This window comes from Aptenodytes forsteri, unplaced genomic scaffold (assembly GCF_000699145.1).
Source record: "Aptenodytes forsteri isolate BGI_AS27 unplaced genomic scaffold, ASM69914v1 Scaffold119, whole genome shotgun sequence".
In the NCBI taxonomy this organism is placed as follows: Eukaryota; Metazoa; Chordata; class Aves; order Sphenisciformes; family Spheniscidae; genus Aptenodytes; species Aptenodytes forsteri.
The window spans coordinates 4952913-4974922 of record NW_008796165.1 but is presented as its reverse complement, the minus strand read 5'-3'; the positions used below and the strand labels follow the sequence as shown (position 1 = coordinate 4974922).

Here is a 22010-nt window from a genome sequence, read left to right as displayed (position 1 = left end):
GTTTAGTGCAAGAGTTCACACTCTCCATGCATTTTACTCCTGGGAGAAAAGATCATCTTCAGGTAAAGTCCAGGATTGTTCTAAACAACGTAAATGTAGCCTGGGCATCTCTCTGTTAGTCAATAACTTGAAGGATTTGAAGGTTGCATTACAAAAAAAAAGGGAACAGTTGAGAGATATTTAGGAACGACTTCTGCAGGTAATAAAGAAATATTCTCTTCTACTGAAGACACACAGTAAGCACCAAAACAGGTGGGTCACATGGAAATACGTTCTTTCCTTTAGCATGTGAGTACTGGATCTATTGGAGATGAATGAGAAGTCTCCTGGCTTTAGCAACCAGCTTTATAAGCACATCATACTTTTGGATTCCACCTTGGTCTCAGGCTACCTCTTTCCCCCTGCGCAGGAAAGCAGCTGGGAAAGAACCAGTGCCATTTCTTTGGGGTAGAAATTCGGGGGATTTCAAATAAGGCATGATTAGTTAACTGATGAGTATCTTCAAGCCACACTGGCAGAACACCTCAAGCAACGGAGGTGCTACCAACATGTCTGTGTACATCAGCCAATGCTATCCCCCATGACTGTACACTTTGTTACTTTTTTCATCCAGTTTGGTCATTAAGACTGCTCTGTATGAACAGAACATTTGCAGCTAGACACAAGAAAATGGTAAATTTCTAGTCAAACAAGTAGATTTTTCCAAAAGTTACATCTAGGCAATACTCTCCTCTATCTAGGAGCATAAAAGGATCATCTGATACTTCTAAAAAATCTTGGGTTACAGAGACCCTCAAAAACAAGTCACAGCAGTGACAGTGACATCTCAAAACACCAGTTCCTCTCTCAAAGAGAGAGATGTAAGGCTGCAGTCATAAAGGATGAAAAATGAATACATGTTAACAATCAGTCATAAATATCAGACCACCTTTTAAATTACAAAGCTGTGACCGCCAATTAAGGAAAAAGTCTGATGTATTTTGTTCATCTGCTTTTCATTAAAGCTGATCAAACACGACCATTAAATGCTTATGAAAATATTACATTTTTAGGAAATTCCTGCTTAACTTTCAACTCATTAACTGCTCAGATTTTATTTTTCATTTTTTAAGTAAGCAAAAATATCCTTTCACCACGTGAGCTAACTCTATCGTGTGGGCAAATAAATAAGCAAGCTGTGCAGTGAATAAGGTCTGGTCTTCACATATTCCAGTACTTGTTTGTTTACAAGGACACGCTACCCTCTGTCAAAGAGGGTATCTACTCCCGCAAACATTGCTCCAATTGGTCGGATTGACATATCAATTTTCCTTTGAGGTGCAAGGGCCAGCATGAACGCTTGGTAGTGGCAAGGGTGCTTTAGAGTCACACAGCATCACAGTACTAGCAATAAGCAAAATGAAAAACGAATCAGGCACATTAAGTTTAAAAAATTAAATTACTTCATTCTAAGCTTTGGAACACCAATAAGGCTGGCTATTATCACAATGAAAACCAGAGAGATCTAGAGAAAGCATTCAAGAGAGGAAGAAGATTAATCACATAGTTATATGACACACTGAATTAATCTAGTCTCGTCACAAATTGTAAACCTACTATATAATAACTCTGCTTTTAAATTGGCTCACAGAGGTAAAATTCTCAGCAAGCCGATAATCCGTATTAAGAAGGAAAAAAATAAAATGAAGAGCCCAATTTTATTGTTTATATCATTCTTGCACTAGCAAGAGTGTCGTATACTTCATTATGCCAACAGTAATATGTCTGTGTTAGAAAGGACAATTACTTTAGTGATGTGTTGTTTACCTACAGTAGCTGTCTTATCTATAAAGAATTAGTACTACTACAGTTACGCTACTCAGCCATAGTCAGTGTTAAGAATGACAGCAAGAGGACTGAAGTAGGACTATTGTTCAAAGAGACTTAGTACAAATCATATAACTAGTCTTTTACTACATAGCAATTTGCGGAGATCACAGGCTAAGTGTGCTACTACCCATAGTACTTACCTGCTCCTGTAGATTACTGTGTAACTACACTTAGTAGATCCATATGCAATTACCATGCAGCCTGCACTGTAGTTTAGAACATACAAATAATCATGAAAGGTCAGCTCTGCCACAACACGATACTCACCATGGATTTTTTTGTTATCCTGGCCTGTTTCACTTCCTTCTATTACAAACCCCAGCCTAAGTCCTGAGCTGAGCACACTGATTCAGCATTTCCAGCTGGCAGAGTTTCTGAATCTTGTTGATTAATTTAAAGGTGACATCCACCTCTGACACCCTCAGATGAGAAGCAGAAGGGAGACTTCACCTCCTTGTCCCCTGCTGGTATAAACCCTTCTTCCTTCACAAGATGCTGTGTCTAGAGGTACGCATCTCTAGACTGTCATTCACTTGGTCCAGCACTAAATGCATAGCAAAACTTAAGGCTTTTGCCATGATACAAAATGTTTCTGGATTTATTCCACACAGTTGTTAGAGACCTGCAAGAAAGATTGCCCAGAGAGTTTGTGGAATCTCCGTCCTTGGAGATACTCAAAAGCCACCTGGACGTGGTCCTGGGCAATCTGCTCAAGCAGGGGTTTGGACAAGATGACCTCCAGAGGTCCTCTCCAACCTACAGAACCCCATACTGTAATTCTGTGAAAGATTAAGTTCCAGTTGCTTCCGTTTTTAAATCAACTGCCCAAGGAAATAATCCCTGGACAGCTATCTTTGAACAACCAGTTCTCTGAAGCAACAGTAAAAATTATTCAACTGCTAATGTAGGGAGAAATGTTTTTGGCGCTACTACAAAATTGTTCTTGGGTGCAATTCCATTTAAGGTTTTGACTTCATCTACTCTAGTTTTCATACCCCTTCAGAAGCACTGCTGGGCAAGTTATTAACAGTAACCGTAACCACTTCCTTATATTAATGGAGCAAAATTCTGAGAAGAAACTTCACTAAAGAAAATCTACATCCTATAGATTTAGTCCAAAACTCATGTATTCATAGAGTTATTGTGAAGATACAAAAGCAGACTATGCTAACCTTTTTGCAATCCAAAACCTCAGCGTCAAATCTAAAAAAAAAAAATCTTTTCTGATTAGGTGAAGTGGGTTAAATGTTGATTAAAAGAATTTCAAAAACATGTAAGAAAACAACTACAAATGACTATTCTTAGATCTGAAAGCACACATAGAAATGCAACACGTGTCCGACATCTTAAAAATTCAACAAACAACCTGAAGCTCACCTGAGACTGCGAGATCGAGGCCTCAAGGCTGGAGAATGGCGCCCTTCCTCATCAGTGATGCTCTCAGTACTGAAATGCTTTGTCAGAAAATGAAGTTCATCTGCCGTGGGCTGAAAGGGCAGCTGGTGCAGCTTCTCCTGAGATGAGCATGATGACTGAGTACAGAAAAAAATACAGAAAAGAAATGCACTAAACGCATGCATAGGGGTCAGCTAATGAATGGAAGAGGAACGGATTCTGCCAGACACTGCAAACTCCAGCGGAAAAGAAAGCTACTTATCAGACCAGGTGCCTCTTTTTATTGTTCTCATTAGGCTAAGACAACCCTTACATACAATGACAGAGCTGGTGAGATCAGGAAAACTTTGGGAGAAGGCTAGGGAACCATTGCATCTGATTCTGGAACCATTACATCTGATCATGCAGGTACTATCAGGAGACAGAAAGGAAGGTACATGAGTACCAGTGCTACTCTGGAAAGGACAAGGAGGTTCCTGGAGTGGTGAGCAACTTTCTTTCCTTTTCCCTCATGCTCTCTTAGCTCAGGAGTTTCACTGGCATGCAAAATGCTGTGGAGCTGTGTAGACGTGGGAGTTTTTGCTGATTATTGGCTCTCATTGGAAAATGCTACGGTAAATGGTCAGGATTTTATTTCTCCCTTCCTTTACCCATCAGGCTTCTTCTCTAACCAAATAGGCAATAATAAAATGAAAGTAGCTGACTTTGCAGAGTTGTAAGATTAACAGAGTTTCTTGTTATAGAGTTAAACAGCTTATTCATCTTTAAATAAGTTGATGCATTTATATGACACACATCATGTGATAATGATAGACATGAAACTGTTTTAATTCTTGACCCTCAAGAAACCTGAGATTAAAACAAATATTTGTGGGAAGTGTTAATAACATCAAACATTGGGTGTTCCAGGGGAAAAAGCTGTAGGTCAACTAATGAATGCATTTTTTCTTGTGTGATTTTTCAATGCCCCTTTCCATTTTACAAAAGTAAGAAAATATATTATGTAAGGACAAATTAAAAATCCTCTTTAAAAACAAGGGGGGGGGGGGGAAAGAAGTGCTGAATAACCGGAGTAGCACTGAATAACACCAGTGGGCCTTATTAAAAACATCATCCTAATCTAAGTTCCAAGGCTCCTTATTGATCTGATGAAATTAATTATGTACACTATTCCAGTGGAAAGATTTTTCCTTTGCTACGATGACCCTCACTCAAACTGGAAAGCACTGCATCCTAGTACCAAAAGTATTGGTAGGAGGGAATTATACATGATATAACATGTATGACCAAAGCTTTAACTCACCTAGTATGCCTTTCTAGACTTATTTGCTGTTGATGGTTTTTGGAAAAGAAAGCTAAGAAGTATGGCCGAGCAATGAAAGCAAAATGCTGACAAGGTTTGTAACGCATGTTTGTAATGTTGATAGCAAAGAGAAAATACTCTGAAATCACCTAAAACAGGTACATGCAAATTTATCAAGGAGATAACAGCTACACTTGAACTGAATTAAAACTAAGGAGATTGTTGCAGATCCTAGCATAGTCTTATCCAGAGAATTCTAGCCAAGACCAAGATGGAGATCTGAATGTGAGAACCTATAAATCTAAAGATCATATTCTTTGATAAAAATATAATTGGCTCCAGACCCCAGATCCACTCCCTCTGCACTGCACAGAGGTATTTACAGAAAAGAACCCCCTTGAAAGTCTTGGGACATGCACGAACTTCCCAAGCATGGCTGGAACAGGAAGCCGCCACTTCCAATGTTTAACTTTAGGTAGGTCTGAGTGCAGGGGTCATGTTGGGAAGTCATCTCCAGCACAGTGTCCACACAGTGATGATTATCCAGATGGTGTATCAGTTTACACTGGTCTAATCCACACTAAAGCCAAGACCGAGAGTCTGGGTATTTGATAGCCCCTTCACCCACAGCTATTCGGCTGCGCACACTGCTTATGCCAAATACAGGAAAGATTCTCCCCTGTAGTACAGAATGATGCAAGCCCTGTTTGACTTTCAGAGCTTTCTTTGATGTCTTTCTTTGTCTTACACAATACAAGGAGTGAGAAGAAGTACCTGCCTATGAAAAAACAGCAACACTTTTCAAAGAAAAGGTACGTGTCTGTTGACATCCTGTTCATGACGAATAACAGGAATCCTGCAATAGAGCAGGGAGTACTAAAGACACTGTCTTACAAACCTGCATTAGCAGGTACTCAAGTTCTGGCATTACAAATACATGTCTTCTTCAAAACAAAATTAAACTACAACTACCACATTGAGGAAGGTTAGCACATAGTTACTAGAGTTAGGAAAAAAAAAATCAAAACTGATATTCTAGAAGAAGCATTAAAAACTTTATGTCTCCCAACAGCAGGATCACTGGGCAAGCAGTGCTACTCAACTCATGGAAGACCCAACAAAATCCTCCTTCCACTTTCTCTCCTTAAAAGCAATGAGATCACAAAGTTTGTAATTCCAGAGGATAATTAAAAAGAGCCCTGAAGATAAAGACCATGATGAGAAATGGACCTTCCTCTGCCAAGGGCTTCTCTAGCAGTCTTAAGGCATACCTTTCAATGAAAAACTGTGAAAGCAAAGTGAAACACTTCCGAAGTATTGATTTTCAAGTAATCACATCACTGTATTCAATATTTGCAGCAGAGTAATACAAACATCCCCCTGGTGTCTTAATTACAGATGCAGAATTAGTCAACTCTTCTCCAGTAAAAAAATTCAGGCTAATACTATAGCAGCTTATATATTAACTCTCCATCTAGAAAATGAATAGCAGATTAGATGTTTAAAAATAATTGTATATTGGCCTATTCAACTGACTGTTCTATATTCATCTAACTTAAAAGAAGGTCTTCTCCAGCTTTTTCAGTGGTGGTCTGATGAGATGTATCTGGTCTTCATGATTTGTATGAAAAGGGTAAATGTGCATTTTTTAAAAGTGTCATCCCTCATTTGGAAGCAAAAAGTAAAGCAGAACCTACAGGTTTCCACTGACCTTAGAATAGGTAAATGTCTTAGTTCATTCAGTTGGTTGGTTGGTAGAGCAGCTGATCTACGACCACAGAGATGCAGGTCAGCTCTAACTGTCATACAGAAACTCAGGCCAGCAGAACGCAGAACTGACACTCTTCTTGATATTTCATTTCCTACTGATACGTACACCAGAAAGAAGGTCTACCGGCTTCCTTCTATCTTGCTTGAAAAAGAAATGTAATCTAGAGGACTGATCACACCAAATGGAAGCCCAAAATTCTGTTAAATTTGCATCTACGGCATTAATTCATTGTGCCCTTTTGACAAGCCCCTTGACTACTTCTTACTTCAGTTTTAAAGTCTACACAGGAATAATACTGCTTATCAACTTCAGAGGTGTTATTCAGATCAATTCAAATTAATTCTAATCTTTGGAATACTATGATAATAGCATTGTCATAGACAAGTAGTAAGTAGGATTGGCTTAGAAATGTAATACTAAGTTTAATAGCTCCAAGAATTGCATCACTACTTACTAAACAGCCCATTTAAAAGTCTTTCTGAGATTGTAACACTGAATCAGCAAAAGGACAAGAGATGAGAGACTCAGCCACTTAAAAAAAGAAGTCTTGGAATTACAGGTTTTTTACAGAATTACAACTATTTCCTGCAGGAAGGTGAATTCCAGTCTATGTATGACTATCACTTCATGTTTCTCATTATACCACCTTGTTTTCTGTTGCTTACAACGTTATAATACTCTACACCATTTGAACTGATGCTTTCTATGTGACATGTGTATCTCAGATTTGTTGTTTGTTTTGGTTTTTTTTCCCCTAGAAAAATCTCAGTCAAAATGAGCTAGTTATTTCTGGGAATATGACAGGAGACAAATATGCTTTTTCCCATGTCAGAAAGCTGAGAACTTTCTAAAAGTAGCTTTAATGTCCCTATTTCAAAGCAAGGACTCATACTTCCAACAGATTTTTTTTGTTAGTTTTGCTCTCTCTGTGGGCATCTACCCAAAGGCTGGTCAAACTATAAACTCTTGAGAAACTAGTGATCACACCTGCAGGTAAGAGGGACTTACGCACTGCAGGCAGTTTGGTCTCCAAAGGTGTCATCTTCACAGGTATCTTGGAAGTTCTCATAGTGACAACCAATGATCAAACTATTTGGATGTCATCCATACAGAAAGTAACTGTACTTGGTCCATGCTCTCATAGCTTGCACCCAGAAGAGGACTTAGCCATGGCTTATGCCCATAAAGATTTAACCTAAGACTAAAAAGGAGCTCTGCTTTTGCCTTTATAACAGCTGCTCTCAGGTGCTTGAAGATATAATATTGCTTGGCGGTGAAACCAGGGGCATCTTTTTCATGTTGATAATGAAATCTTCTCCCACATTTTCCTGTGCTCCTGCCCATATTTCTGTATACACACACACACAGACTTCTCCCACAGGAGACTGAAACCGAGCCACCTGCCTTCTAAGGAGACCAAAAAGAAAAAAAAAAAAAAAAAAAAAAAAACAAAAAAAACCCAACTGTCTTGAAGGACAAAAAATAACAAATTGTGGAAATTGTGCAAACTAGAGTCTGCAGGAATGTGTCTGAACATATGAAGCTATGGAGATGAGATTAACGTTGCAAAATCAAATTTTAATCATATCAATTTATATTAAAAGGAAACTTTTTACCCCAATTTCTTCTCTTGCTATATAGACTGAATTTAACACTCACCTCCTAAGGAACTGTGATGATAAATTTGTGTTTGAGAGGCACTAGAAAGTTTATGGATGAACTTAATAGAACAGCTCACAAGGAAAACAATGATACTGCATTCAGTGTAAGATTCGCATAATGAGGAGCATTGAGTCCTAATTAATGCAGGTATTACAATTATTAGGAACATACTCTAAATAGCACAGATAAAACAAAACGATCGGTAGAAGTATTATGGAAAGAGGCAGTGATATGTGACCACACAGTTGAAGACACTCACCATAACACACATACAAAAGCATGTTACATTAAGTCTGTACAGATAGCCTTAACATTTCTGATTTTTCTACGCTTGGCTTTGCAAGGTTGTTATGGGGATAACCACAACATCTAGTTTGCATAAACTAAAGAATAAGATTCATTGTATTAAGTATCTAAGAATTGTAAGAGTTAACACAGTGCTGCTACCTTACTGATATTAATGACATACTAGCCTTTTGGAAGTACAGAACTCAAGCAAACTGCAGCCAGCCTTTCTAATGACGTGTAAGAACTGAAAAGCTTGATTAGGAGGTTCAAATTACTGGAGTTGAGTAACAGTTGTGGACTATCAGTTTTTCTTTCTGCTAACCTGTTAGCAGAGGTTTTCATACTAAGAACTTTAAAGCAGACAAAAATTTACATTTTCCAGTTATAAAAAAGCTGAGAGCTGGCTAGTAATTATGCACTATCTCTTAGAGTCCTGCCACTTCTGACACATTGTGCCTCTCAACTGATCAGTCGAGCCAAGTGCTGCACCAGGATTTCACCAATGCTAAAGGCAAAGTGCAAGATGATAGGAGCTGGGAAATGGAGGAAAAAGCAGCAGAACCAATAATTAAAATAATTTTTAAAATAATTAGTATATTAAATAATGTTAGCAAAACAATGAAGAAAGATCAGATATTTTAGTAAAGACTCAGAAGCTGATTTGTTAGGGTGTGTTTGTACAAACTGAATTGCTTGAAAAAGTCTGTGCCACTTACTGAAACTGTTGAACTGGGAGTGTTTGTTCCATATCCAGATGACGGAAGGGAGGCCAAGGACCAGCGGCGTCCATCCGTTCTGGGGAAAAGAAGCAAGGAAAATTACTGTCAGGGATATATTGTGGCTAATACTTGGGGGAAATAAGCATTTTCCTCCCTCAAATCTCTTAACCTCACATTTTTACTAAAGTCTCAAGTTATTCAGATTAATCAGGTATCCTATTTACATTGACCTTTGTGAAAAAGCAGCTAGGGTAAGTTTTAAAAGCAAAAGTAAGTGACCTTGGAAAAGATAAAGTAAATGGGCATCAGATTCCTGCATTAAGTAGATGCTTTGTAAATATGACCAGTTGTGCAAAAATTGGAGTTTCTAAAACAGACAAACGAAATCAGCTCATTTCAAACTTCTCTGAAAAAAACAGTCATGCCAAAGATTATTACCGATGCAGTTCCTTGTCTTCCAAATAAAGTTTCAAATTGAGGAAAAAAAAATCATATTAGATCAAGAATCAACTGAAAGTGAACTTGTTTGTTTACCTAGTCAGCATGCATTCTGCCTAGCACATCGCCTGACACAGCTGGTGAATTAAATCCACTAAAGCAGATCTGAACAGAGCCGAGAGGTCCACTCAAAATACAGAGGAGACAGAAATCACAGAAATTCCACCTAGGGTCTCTTTCTTCTCCAGTCAATATAATATTAGTAGTTTCTTCCCTATCGTAGCCAAAGAAACATGACCCTCAGGGAAAATAGCCAAAACATCCTGGAGATACTGCAGAAAAGGTCATTTTACCAACATTAAAACTGAGGAACTATACAACTGCTTTGAGAAGAATCAGTATTGCCCTCCTTGAAACCCTCTTCTCCCCCCAAAACCTGCCTCAGTGAGGATGGAAACTGAACTACGTTCAGCTCAGTCTCAGCGCTTTTTCTGCCTCTGATTTCATTTCAGTCTCGCATGCATTTTGTGTCCTATAACATGTCTTGTTGCACGTTGGGATGGATGTTAAAGAAGTCTCTTCCTCACATCAGCCTCCACTTGTTTGTTTGTTTTATTACAGCAGATTATCAGTAACTGGTCATAAAGTGAAGCTGAATTACAACAGTTCACCGTTCTAACCTACTTTGGAAAGATTTGGGCTTTTTTGGGTACACATACATTAATCCAAGTGCATTATAAAATAGGATGCTTGGTACAGGTCTGAAATAGTGCTTGGTGCTTATGAAAAACTCAACTGTTACTATCTTCGCAGTAATATTTCTCATCTCACTAACCACACCCATGAAGCCCCATCTTCAGAAAAAAGCTCACTGCACACCCAGACATAAATGCCTGTTTTTTTTCCATATCTAGTTCCTTTTATTTTCAGGCACTGATACACACTGCTCCTCTCTGCCATCTATCTTAGAACGAGAGGGAAATAAACCCACTGTTCTACCACACTGAAAGAATCTTATGTCAAGAGAGTTTTTTAAGAAGACTCATGCTTCATGCATTTTAAAAAAAAAAAAAAAAAAAAAAAAAAAAAAAAATTCAAGCTGTAATGCAGATTTCTATTGCATGCGTATGTTATAGCTAAACCCCATTTAGCCACAGGTGATGTTTTCTTTGGCAAGACAATTACATGTGAAAAAACAATCTCAAAAAATTCCAAGAGAAATTAAATTCCTTTCTTAACCCTGAAAAACAACAAATGTCAGCATTACAAAGTCGCTGCATGATGTGGTCAGTGACTGAACACCAAACTCCAATGATTTTCATTCAGCTTCTTGTAACAGACAGGGGTACTGGGGAAATATTTAGGTCAACGCTTCAACCTCAGTTTGAACCCTCAGTCCCAAAGCAAGACAGTATGTTCCTGACTTCTCAAACAGTAGACAGGAATGCACAGGTCACTCATTTTTTGCAAAAGGAAAGCCTAATCCCTTTTTTACTGAGTTGCCTAAATTGTGTATTGACATTACTTCAGAATTTTCATTTTGACAAAGTTAACCAAAAAAGTCTCTCTCAACTAGAAAATTACAGGATACCTCCTCATGCCTGGGCTATTTTCTGCTGATGCAATCTAGGCAAGCAATGTGCTAAGCAGTCAGGACAATGCACATCAGCTCTATTCTAGCAGAAAGACGTAGGACAAGAGTAGAAATCTTCCAAATCAAAGGCAATGGGAAAAAGTCTTTAAAAGAAAATTCCTCCTTCCTTTATGCAAAACATTTCAAAGTTACTTCAGTGTTTTGTTAATAAACATATTTTTAGAGACACCTCATGCAATATTGCTTCAGGAAAAGATACTTGGAAAGAAATGTTTAGGTCTTTTATTTATTATAGACCCCTTGCTAGCACAATAAAAACATGCTAACAACAAATTTTGCCTTTAAAATGACATTTTAATTAGTTAATTAAGGAGGTATTTTTATGGCAGCTAAATGCTATTCAATGAACAGTAGATCAATTTCAAAACAAGAAGGTGCTAGAATAACAACGCATCTTCTCCAGAGCACTACCTGTTTATCATTTTAAGCCAAAATGCAAAGATTTCCTGGTTTGATTACCAAAGAATAGAAGCTGAATGCCTAAATGGGGTTATTACAGCATGAATTTGTTAGGGACACAGGCTCAGCTGCACGGAAGCATAGTTCATACACATACACAAACAACAGCGATACGATACACATTACCTGTCTGCTCTGTGTCCGTGGCTGTATGGAAGAAATTTTACAACGATAATGAGAGAGGGAGAAGTAAAAGATGCACATGTGATTTCTGAAAAAAAGCTCTCATCTTCTCTTACTGGTATACCACTAAGATCAGTTTTAGTGACTATGGACAGAATTAACCATACATTTCCTTATTCAAACAGGAGAATTCCTGAACATGCTAACTTTGTGGCTATGACACAATCATTGAAAGGGTGTCTGGCAAGGGATTTATGATTAATCACTAGTCAAACTAAGGACAATCTTGCAGTATATTGTAGTGAAATTGGCTTTACAATAAAATGAGTTTTCCAAATGTGTTTCCTACTCTGTCCCATGAATCAACTCGTCACAGGGCTATAAGGAAAGAATGATGTCCAAACAGGATAATAAATGAAGAAATTACACCAAATATAAAAGGCAGAAAATCAGCAACGAATCATTTTTGTGATGGCATAGGAGGAAATCAGGTAAGAACCATCTCTTAAGACGCATGCAACGCCGATCAAAAGGGTTACAGTGAAATATCCGTTTGTCTGGGGTAGCAGAGCACCGCACTTTCAATTACTTAATACCATCATATAGAAGTTATTCTGATACCACTATGTGATAATCAAATAAGTATGTATTGGTACTGCTGGCATAGCTATTCAGGGTGTAATGCAAGTAGAAAATAGAAACAAGTTTCTAAAACAAGCTGTGCTTAAGTGTTCTTTTCAATGACAGAAAAAGTGTAGAGAGCAACTTGCATACTGTAAAATGAACCACAGTATTCAATAGGACAGACTTAACCTTTACTCACCTATTTCTTTAAAAATTAGATTAAAAAAGTGTAAAAGTATGAAAGGGCACTCTTCAGTTTTATTATTAAAACATTTATTTTCTGCTTGGAATTTTAGAAAGCAATGATACTGAAGCATCAAGTTGAAACATGATGTTGAAAAATTATGTTAAGTTTTGACAACGGTTTCAGCTGCAACTTTCCTCCTGTGTTCCAGGGTCCAGAATTCCAGATACTGTGAAAACTGGTAAAAATTCAGTTGACTTCAACAGAACTTATTGAGTACACTCAGATCAGGCTCAGATACCTCTTTAAAAATAAAGGTGGGTGCCGTGAGTCCATTTGAATTGTTTTACCAGCAGGTAAAACACTAATTTTTCCCTCTGAGGCAACAGGAAAATACATATCCAGTCTGTCACATTTCACATGCTATTACAAAGTTTTTTCTTACATAAGACCTGAAAACCGAAGTCTACTTCAAACAGTATTCAAGGACACCAGGTCTTCTAGCAAATCACCTCAATGGAGAAACGCTCCAGGATTTACCTGCCATTCAGATAAAGGGTGTACCTTATTTCATCAAATCCTAACACTTTATTCTCTGAAGTTTTGAGACCTGTCTTTTTTCTAACTAGTCCTCAAGCTAAATCTGTCATTCTCAGAAAACTTACTTCCTCTCAGGATGATCACACGTTTCCCATTCTCAGATCGTTTTAACACAGCCAGGGTTTTTTTCAGCCAAGGCAGAGTTTAGCAAATCCAAAATATCTTCCCCACACTTGAATCTAATAATCCTGCTACTATGCCCAAACCCTGCTTAGGATCTCTTTTTTTCCTGATCTTTATTTCTCCACAAAATTTAACTTTCTGTATCATTATCCATTTCTGCCTACCTGCTGGGATACGACATTCAATACACCATTTGTCTGCTTCTCTCCCAACTGTCTTTATTCTTTCTATCCCATTCCTTACACTAAATTCATCACTATAGTATCAGATTTCTTTCCACCAGTTTGATATATGGCATGACCAGCATTTGTCTAGCATTCACTGCAGGACAGATGATAGCTTCACATTCAGGTCTCTCAATGCTGCTGCTCTTCTAGAAGTTCTTGCAGACTTGCAATTTCAGTTATCAGCCGTTTTCCTCATTAGAGCATTATTGTACTCTTGACACCAATGCCCAAGACAGTAGAAAAAACTAAAAAGTTGCTACTGGTCAGAAGGCAGTGAATGAACACGCACACAGTTGTGCATGCCTAATTTTAGGTATGTTTACGTCTTTGTGCAGACATAGCAAAGAAGATCAGTACACTCAGAATACACCTCAGTTATTCAGTGAGAAGAGCTTCTAGGACTACAACTAAAGACACAATTATCCTAATCATAACTGGTTTTAATGTCATTACGACTAAATTATTTGTTATATCACATGCCATATATGTCATCCTTCTGGGAGAACATTGCCTCCTCCCTAGGCAGTATTGACTACTTAATTTGCTTTATCTTCTTCTAGGTCTGAAAAGCACCTAATACTTTGAGTGCTGCCAAGATCTAAACAAAACAAAATAAAATAAAATTGGAAACATCAGAGAAAGTCAAACACAATCAAAAAACTTCTAACCCACAGGCCATTTCTAAATAAAAGTATATAGACTATTTGCTTGCCAGTCCAAAGAGAATAGATCCTGCCTTACCTTCGGGCAGGAACAAAGGAAAAATGAGCAGGTGCATTTGGAGAGAAGTTCCTGGGACTGTCCAAAGGGCTGCTACCTGTTTGAGAAAGTGAAAAAAAAAAACACCCAATAACATTTCATTCACATTTGCAAGAAACGGAGCAAGTTTTCACTGTGCAGAACACTTTCAACTGCAAGCTGTAGTCACAAATAATTGAAAAAAATGGAGCTTTGAGTCTTTGATCATTTGAGCATTAGTTTGCTAAAGAAATGTTCTGATATGGATGTGTCAGTATTTTCCATCCTTTTAAAATAATTGAAGGTGTACATTTTCTTTCTTACTTTCAGATAAGTAACATATCACACATACACAATATAGTCTCTTAATATTTTGCAATAATTTATATATACAAGCTTTTCCTAACACTTCTCAATGAAAAACCTGAGTTAGAAACTACATTGATGACAGTTTCAGGAATAATAAATAGTAAGAAAGTATTTCTTTACTATGTACGTCAAGGCTGAATGCAAAATTCACTGAGGAAAAAAAAAAGACATACCAAAGGAACTGCACATGATAATAAAAGGACTATACACATGTAAGATGATCAGGCTATAACTTATCAGCATTCACCCTAACTACCACTTTTCTGAAATAATACTTCTACCATGAAAATTAAAGTTCCAGTGAATTTATACAGCGAGGAAAAAATAACACTTCATTTTCACTTGGCACAAGAATACTTTCTCTGGGCTTTGTCATATGATGTGTAAGCATATGGTTGGTAAGTGGTATATTGCAATGTAATTTATTTCAAAGTAAAAAGCAACCATTTCATAGAAAGCCCTTCTGAAAACCAGAATCATTTACAGACTAACTGCAGAAACCTTTGAAAGTTATGGATGAATTAGAAGCTTCATGTCAGCAAGTGTGCTTTCTATCGGGCATATTCTTAAGTGGTTTGCTTTTTCAGATCCTTAATACAAGCACAAAAGAGAAACTATACATAGTAAACATATGCCAACAGCAATTTCTTTGTGCAGACGATAAAATAAGAGTAGGAAAACTAAATAGCTACAGGTCAAGCAATACACTGCAAGGTACGTAACTGTGGTCATCAGAAATGTTTTCAAATTTAGATCCCATATAAAATGGATTATTTTAAAAGTCATGTTGAACAGCCAAACATCAATGATGAGTCATCTGCAAAGGACTTGTCTCTGTTTCTAGAAGTACTACGTGCCCAGCTTGCCCCACAAGCCAGCACTGTTTGTGAGGTTACAGTCCCATGCAGCACTGTACTGAAGCTTATAATTAAGTTGCATTAATTTCAACACAAGCTATTCATACACCTTAACTGTTACACTGAGCAGAAACGGAATATAAGCACTGTGCTCAGTCAAAGGTAACATTCACTCACACTTAGGCTATACAAATGGTTCACAAAAAGCTGCAGTGGCATCTCTCCACAACTTCTTGTGAGCAAGGTGTGTGCACAGCTGGCAAGCACGCCTGGACAGGTAGGGAGGAGGAGAGGGAGAACAAGCTGATGCCGTCTGGGGTATGAGGATGGCCACAGTGCCGCACAGGCCAGCAAACTCCATCTGGTCTACAAGACTACGAGGGGAAAAATAGCAGCTGGTTGAGATTAAAGCAGCCCCAGGCTGATGTAACATGTGTCGAGGGGTGATGAGAGAACTAGAGAGGTAAGTGAATTCCAGACCACTCCACAATCTGCTTCACCAGGAGCAAACTAAATTAAAAACAAAGGGTTTGAGCAACAGGTTTGTTTTCCTTTGGCTTGGTTTTCTTTTGTATTGTTAGTTAAGAACTAACGACGAGTTCACAGTGTAACATAACACAATGCAAGTCTTCACCCAAAACTGGATACCATTTAACCCATTCCCAGTATATCCCAAGTGGGAAGGGGAGAGAGTGATCAGAAATCAATAACTAGATGATTTTCGGTGCTTCATTTATTAAGCTTGCTCTCATTTTAATTCTTACAGTCACAAGTGGAAAAACAGAGACATTATACTGCTTTTGAATTAAGAGAAGACTGGTTTGACAGTCTAGATGGCACTGCAAGCTTACAAGAAAGACAGAAGAAGGCTATGATAGCCACAAAGCGAACAACTCAGCGATGTATAAACACACATGTCCTGGTAGCAGCATACAGCTAGGGTTAGGGTCACTATTTACTTGCTAGCAGAAAGCTGAAGGAGCATTTTAGGTAGGAGGAAACGCAGCAGGAGTGAGGTCTTTCCGTGGTTATGTAGATCTTCTAACAAAGCAAGGAAGGCTGCCAGTTTTGGTGGGAACCTTGGTCTTTGCCTTCCCATTTTTCAAGCTTTACTGCCGATGAACCCTATTGTGTCAAGATGATCTTTTTGAACAAAAAGCCCGTTGCCCAATGCTGTTATAAACAAGCAACGAACTGTCATTGCGTTTTTATATCTTCATCAATCTTCTGTAAACTTTCCAGATTATGACCAAAAGAGGATTTCAGAATAACTGAGCAAATTAGGTAATGACAGTTTTAAATTTTGAAATTAAGTATGTGGGTGTTCGAATTCTTCTGAGCCTGCACAATCTGGTACAGAGATGCTACTGATTTTTAAGCAACTACTTTTTCAGATTTATATGGCATATTTCCTTCCAGACACTGGAATTTTAATTGGATCCCCTGTGAGCTGCTTCTAGTTTTAAAATGAAAAGCAATTAGTTTTTCGACTCAAGTCTGGGTGAAGCTTTTAAAACAACAACAGGGAGAAGGGGAATTACTACTTTCCCTAAAATTTCCCAGTACTGCTGCATCTGCTATAGCTGAAGGAATTTTAATAAGAGAAGCCTTAGTGCAAGGTCTCGTTCACCAAGGCTGATCGAAACCCTATTTATTGTGTTAGCAAAGGTAAATTCCCCTGTTGCTCAAGGGTTATAGTTGGCTACTACTGAACCCGAAACAACTCTGTCTCAAGGGAGGCTGTTACACAGAATGATTACCCATAAGGTAAATCAACACAGTTACATGAACGTTAATAATTCAGGCATGAACCTTTACATTTTCAGGACACAGGAAGAAGGATGCAGCCAGAGCATTTGTACATCTGCTACCCTCAAAGTACAAAACCGGACCTTATGGGCAATAGATAGGTGAAAGTCTCAGCTATCATCTACAGACATGACATTCATCAGATAGGTAATGAGTCTAAAAACTTACACTAGAACCATTTTGTAAAACCTGCATCTGAGATTTGTAAAAATAAATAAATACAAAAGACAAAGTTGTTGCAGTCTTCTACGTAGGATATACTAACATTATTTCCTGAATATTAACACAAGCAGCTAAAGATTTTATTGCATGCTACAGAATTAGCTGTCTTCCAGCACACACAAATCCTAAAATGACCAAAAAAGTTTAAGCACCCTGTGTACCACCTGTCTCATATACAGTGCTCACACCATCCGAGGATCACACGCATGAAACGCTGGTGAACTGCAGCTTTGATAACCAGGGCAGGATCTAGAGCAGTATGTTACATACTCTTCCCACTCTAAAAATAATAAATATATAGAGGCCTTAGTAATAGCCATTTTTCTGCCAGAAGGTGGAACTGAACTTGCAGCAAAAGAGCAGAATAATTTAATTCAGTACCACAGTGCTGCCTGCGAGCAGCTCCCTCCACCTGCCATTACAGATGGGAGCAGGACAAAGGTCCCAGCAGCGACAAGCGTCTCCACTGGAAGCCAGCGAGCAACATGGCTACCTTACAGCTGTGGAAAGTAAATTTTAAAATAGCCTGAACTTCAATCATCCAGCTGTAAGAACCTGTCTCTTTCCTACTGAATTATAAAGATGATGTTGCTTCTTCGATTGATTTTAAGCTTTTCACTTTAAAATATAATCTAATGGTAACTTAGTAATCAACCTCATGATGGGTATGCTATAACATGTGTACTGTGCACACCTTCTCTGTAGTTTTCAGATTTTAAAAAATGGATTCAAACAAATATAAAAAAATGTAAGGAACATAGATGTATACCTTTTTTCCCCTCTGATTTTGAAAGAAAAAGAACTTAGAATAAAAGGAGGATTTTTAAACCTGTACTCCTAAAACCAGTCACTTCAATCCAAGTTAGGGTGACTAGACAAGCAGAGTGACTTTCCCACAAAGTTAACAAGCTGTAGCTTTCTATACCAAGGTCCCAGCTCATTTTGGAATACATTATTTCATACAGTTTGAGAACTGAATTAGCACACTTCAAATCCATTAGGCGTCTTGAATCAGAAGTGATTTCATGGCAGAGTTAAAACTGTTTGGATGTACTTCCATCTCAAGTGTTGAGATCTCTTATGTATTACTTTTCCTCTAAATTTTCTAGGATATGAAATTGCCTGACATCTTATCTGCATTCTGTTTCAGACAGTAAGTGTATCTGCCTGGATCAGTGTTCATTAGGAGGCAGGTTTGCCTGATGGACAGTCAACTCTGCTGTATCACACCCACTGACTTTTATATTACATACAGAAGAAGAACTGAGGCTAGTGCCATACAGGACTCTGTTTTAGAGTGGTTTCTGAACAGAAACATTTTAGAAAGCCTCCCTGATTTCTCTGTATGCTTGCTGTTCCTTTTATTAGTAAGAGAGGTTCAGAATAGGCATTAAGAAGAGCGTGTTCAAGACAAAAGAGGCGAGGGAGAGGCTCCAGCATTTCTTAGTAACTTATCAGTGTATGTGCCTGAACAAACAGATTGATAGATTCTGTTCAAATACTAAACAAATATCACAGACTGTTCTCAAATTCACATCTCATATATGATATTTCTTAAGAAAATATTTGTGACTCTACTCTAAATTTCATCTACTTTTGTCTCTTGAATAAATTATTTTTCCCAGGGAAGACTCCTAAATATAGTACTGGTAGAGAACTCAAATTACAAGTAATTTAACTTCTTATGCTCTACTGGCTATTCTTGGAGGTCACAAAGGATATCCTTTTAATTAATAGTTTTAAATCCCATATGCAACATCAGAACAAAAAATTGAAATATTTGACAATTACTGCTGAAGAAAGATGGCATACCACTGATTAGTTACTCTAGTTTCTAGAAGATAGTCGCATACTTCTAATAAAAGATAAGCTTGTAAAGCCTGAGACAGCATCAAAACCACTACGAGCAATTTTTCATTTTTTAAATAGACAGAGGAGAAAAGCAAATCAAAAGAAAATATAAATGTTTCTATTGTGAGCATTTCTGCATTTGTTTTCTGAGGAATGATCACGTCAACATCTTGCTACAATCTGCCAAGCAAGGACACTTTGTCCGTATTCTGAGGAGCACCTTTCTCCATCACTTCAGTTAAAGGCTTGTACAGCTAATTTCGAATTTGTTAAATCCAACATATATATCAACTCTAAGAACAAAGTAAAGAGCACAACGTAACTAAGTGGAGAATCTCTACCAGGAAAAATGCCTCGTTGAAACCGAACTTTACAAAGCTATCACTATCATAATCACACACAACAGAACGAAGGGAGTTTGAAGTGAAAGGGAATTGCCCTATGCACATTTTTGGCCCTGTATTTTATCTGAGGTGCTGAAGCAAAAAGAAAACGGTTTTAATATACTGCTTTTAAGATTTTGTTAACATTTTAATTTGAAAATCATGGGCCATTTTAATAAAACAATGTCATTAAAGTAACTTCCCAAGCCTTCCATGACTGGGCTTTAGAGCATCCCAAACGAATATGACAGTTTTATGAAAACTTAGGGTAGCTAAGGATTTCATGGGCATCCCTGAACAACTTTGGTCATCTTTCTCCTTTCAACAGGCTGGATGTCACCTCTCAAGATGCAATGCTCTGCAAACAGAAGCAGATAGCTCCTTCTAGCTGAGCTACTATCAATTTGCTGCTCTTTCTCAGCATTTCCTTAGTTTCAATCTCCAGAAAATATTTACAGAACGTACAGCCATATAGGAGGAAGAAAGTCTGATTATAATGAAAACAATAGTTACTTGTCTTATATGCAACAGTGATGTGCTTCCAGACAGGCTGCACTGTGGATGATGTGCCACAAATGTTCAAGCTGTTTCATGCTACTGACTGGTGTCCATTAGGGCCATACCTGAAGCCCAACCATCTTCTCTGGCATTTTGAAGTATCAAAAACAATGTAGTCACACATCACCTACCTCCCTCAGCAATAAAAACATCAAGGGAACATGCTGTTCATGCAAGCTGTTGAATCTGCATGTGTGACCCTTTCTGAAAATCCATAGTTACTGTAGGCTGAACAATCATTCTTTCTTTTTCTATAGAAAAAACATCTCCACACACTTTACCTCAACGACTAACAAGCAGTTGCCCATTTGCTCTGAAATGAGCATTTCCCAGTTGCTGCCATGGTAAAACTGGCAGTAAAGTAAAAAAAAAAAAGAAAAGAATCCTAAACATCTCATGTTGCTCTAAGTAGCAGATAGAAAGACCGTAAGATGGCACACTGCACAGCTGACAGGCTGCCAGAGGCATAAAGAAACAAGCAGGATGTTTCTTCTCATGAGAACTGCAGTTAAATCACTGGCACAAAAATTAACCATGCTAGGAGACTCAAAACAAGATATTTACTTAAATGTACTTATTTATTTTACTTCGTTCTCCATCTCAGGTTCTTTTGCAGGACGTAAGAGGACTGAATTCCCCAGAAAGAGTGGAGGATGGATATGGTAGCGAACTAGAAAGCACAGAACAGATGAGGACATAAAACTTTTATTTTGAAACTATGAGGATCCTCTTACAAGTTAGAAAAGGAGAAAAACTATAGTCAGATTAAGTTTCAAAGAGCATATTTTGATGTAGAGTATCAATATGTTCAAACTCACTACAATGAACACTGACATTTTTCCTAATGATTCCCAGGTAAAGCAGTCCTAGGGAGTTACCTGCGTGTCCATGAAGAGGGGAATGTGGTCGCGGGAGAGTTGGAGATGTGCTGGATGTTACGATCAAACTCTTTCTGTTGCTTGTCCGACAGCTGAAAGAAAGAAAGATAAACAATAAGGCATGGTCAGATCAACAAAAGCACCTGAAGGCAAGTCCCGCAGAATGTCTTTCAGCTAAGGAGGAATCTCTCAGTATTTAGGTCGGTGTTTCCTCACGCTCTCAACCTCAGTAGTGACCCTGCAAAGAAGTAAACCTACAGGGCCAAAAGGTACTTTGTCAGCAACAAGTGTTTTAAAACTTTAAAATGCTGGAAGCAATATAAAAACTGTATCTCATGCTGCACAGGCCACAAGAGACAGCTGACAACACATTCCTGATTCACAAAATATGTGCAACTCATGCTTCACAAATCACATGAAAAGCAGAAAACTGTAAAATACCCCAGAGTGCTTCAGATATTCTTACCAATATCCAATCTAGCAAATAAATCTGTTACAATTATTGGCTATTAACTATAAGAAACCAGAGCATATTCCTTAGGGCAGAGTTGAAATTACAAAGCAAAGTGTTAGCACAATTGAGCAGATGAGCAGGATTACTAATAAAACTTAAAATCTGAGATTAAAGAATCTTTGCGAACATGTGCTGCAATACCAATAGAAAACTCTGCAAAGCAAGTTTCAGACAAGCCCTCTGCTGAATCAACTCCACTCACTGCCATGACTTTGTTCCAGCAAAGAAAGCGACACTTCTGTATGAGGCAGTTCAGATTTATTTTCTTCCCCACTGGAGTTTCAGAACTTAGACAAATGAAGAGAACAACGTGTTCCTCCATTTGCTTCCCAGCCTGTGATTGCTAGTAGCAAACATTTAACTCTAATGATGATAAAAATAATTGTAATGGG

General features: G+C 38.0%; 1 protein-coding gene across 2 annotated transcripts in view; it reads right to left on the bottom strand.

The window, feature by feature from the left end:
• Positions 1-22010, bottom strand: part of MAST2 (microtubule associated serine/threonine kinase 2) — a 146499-nt gene that overhangs the window by 49896 nt on the left and 74593 nt on the right. For both annotated transcript variants that reach the window (XM_019474157.1, XM_009287316.2), the window contains 5 exons: positions 21105-21196; positions 14181-14256; positions 11685-11705; positions 9005-9083; positions 3247-3401 (listed from right to left, as the gene is read on the bottom strand). In XM_019474157.1, coding sequence (XP_019329702.1) covers positions 3247-3401; positions 9005-9083; positions 11685-11705; positions 14181-14256; positions 21105-21196 — 423 coding nt within the window. The remainder of the gene's footprint in view (positions 1-3246; positions 3402-9004; positions 9084-11684; positions 11706-14180; positions 14257-21104; positions 21197-22010) is intronic.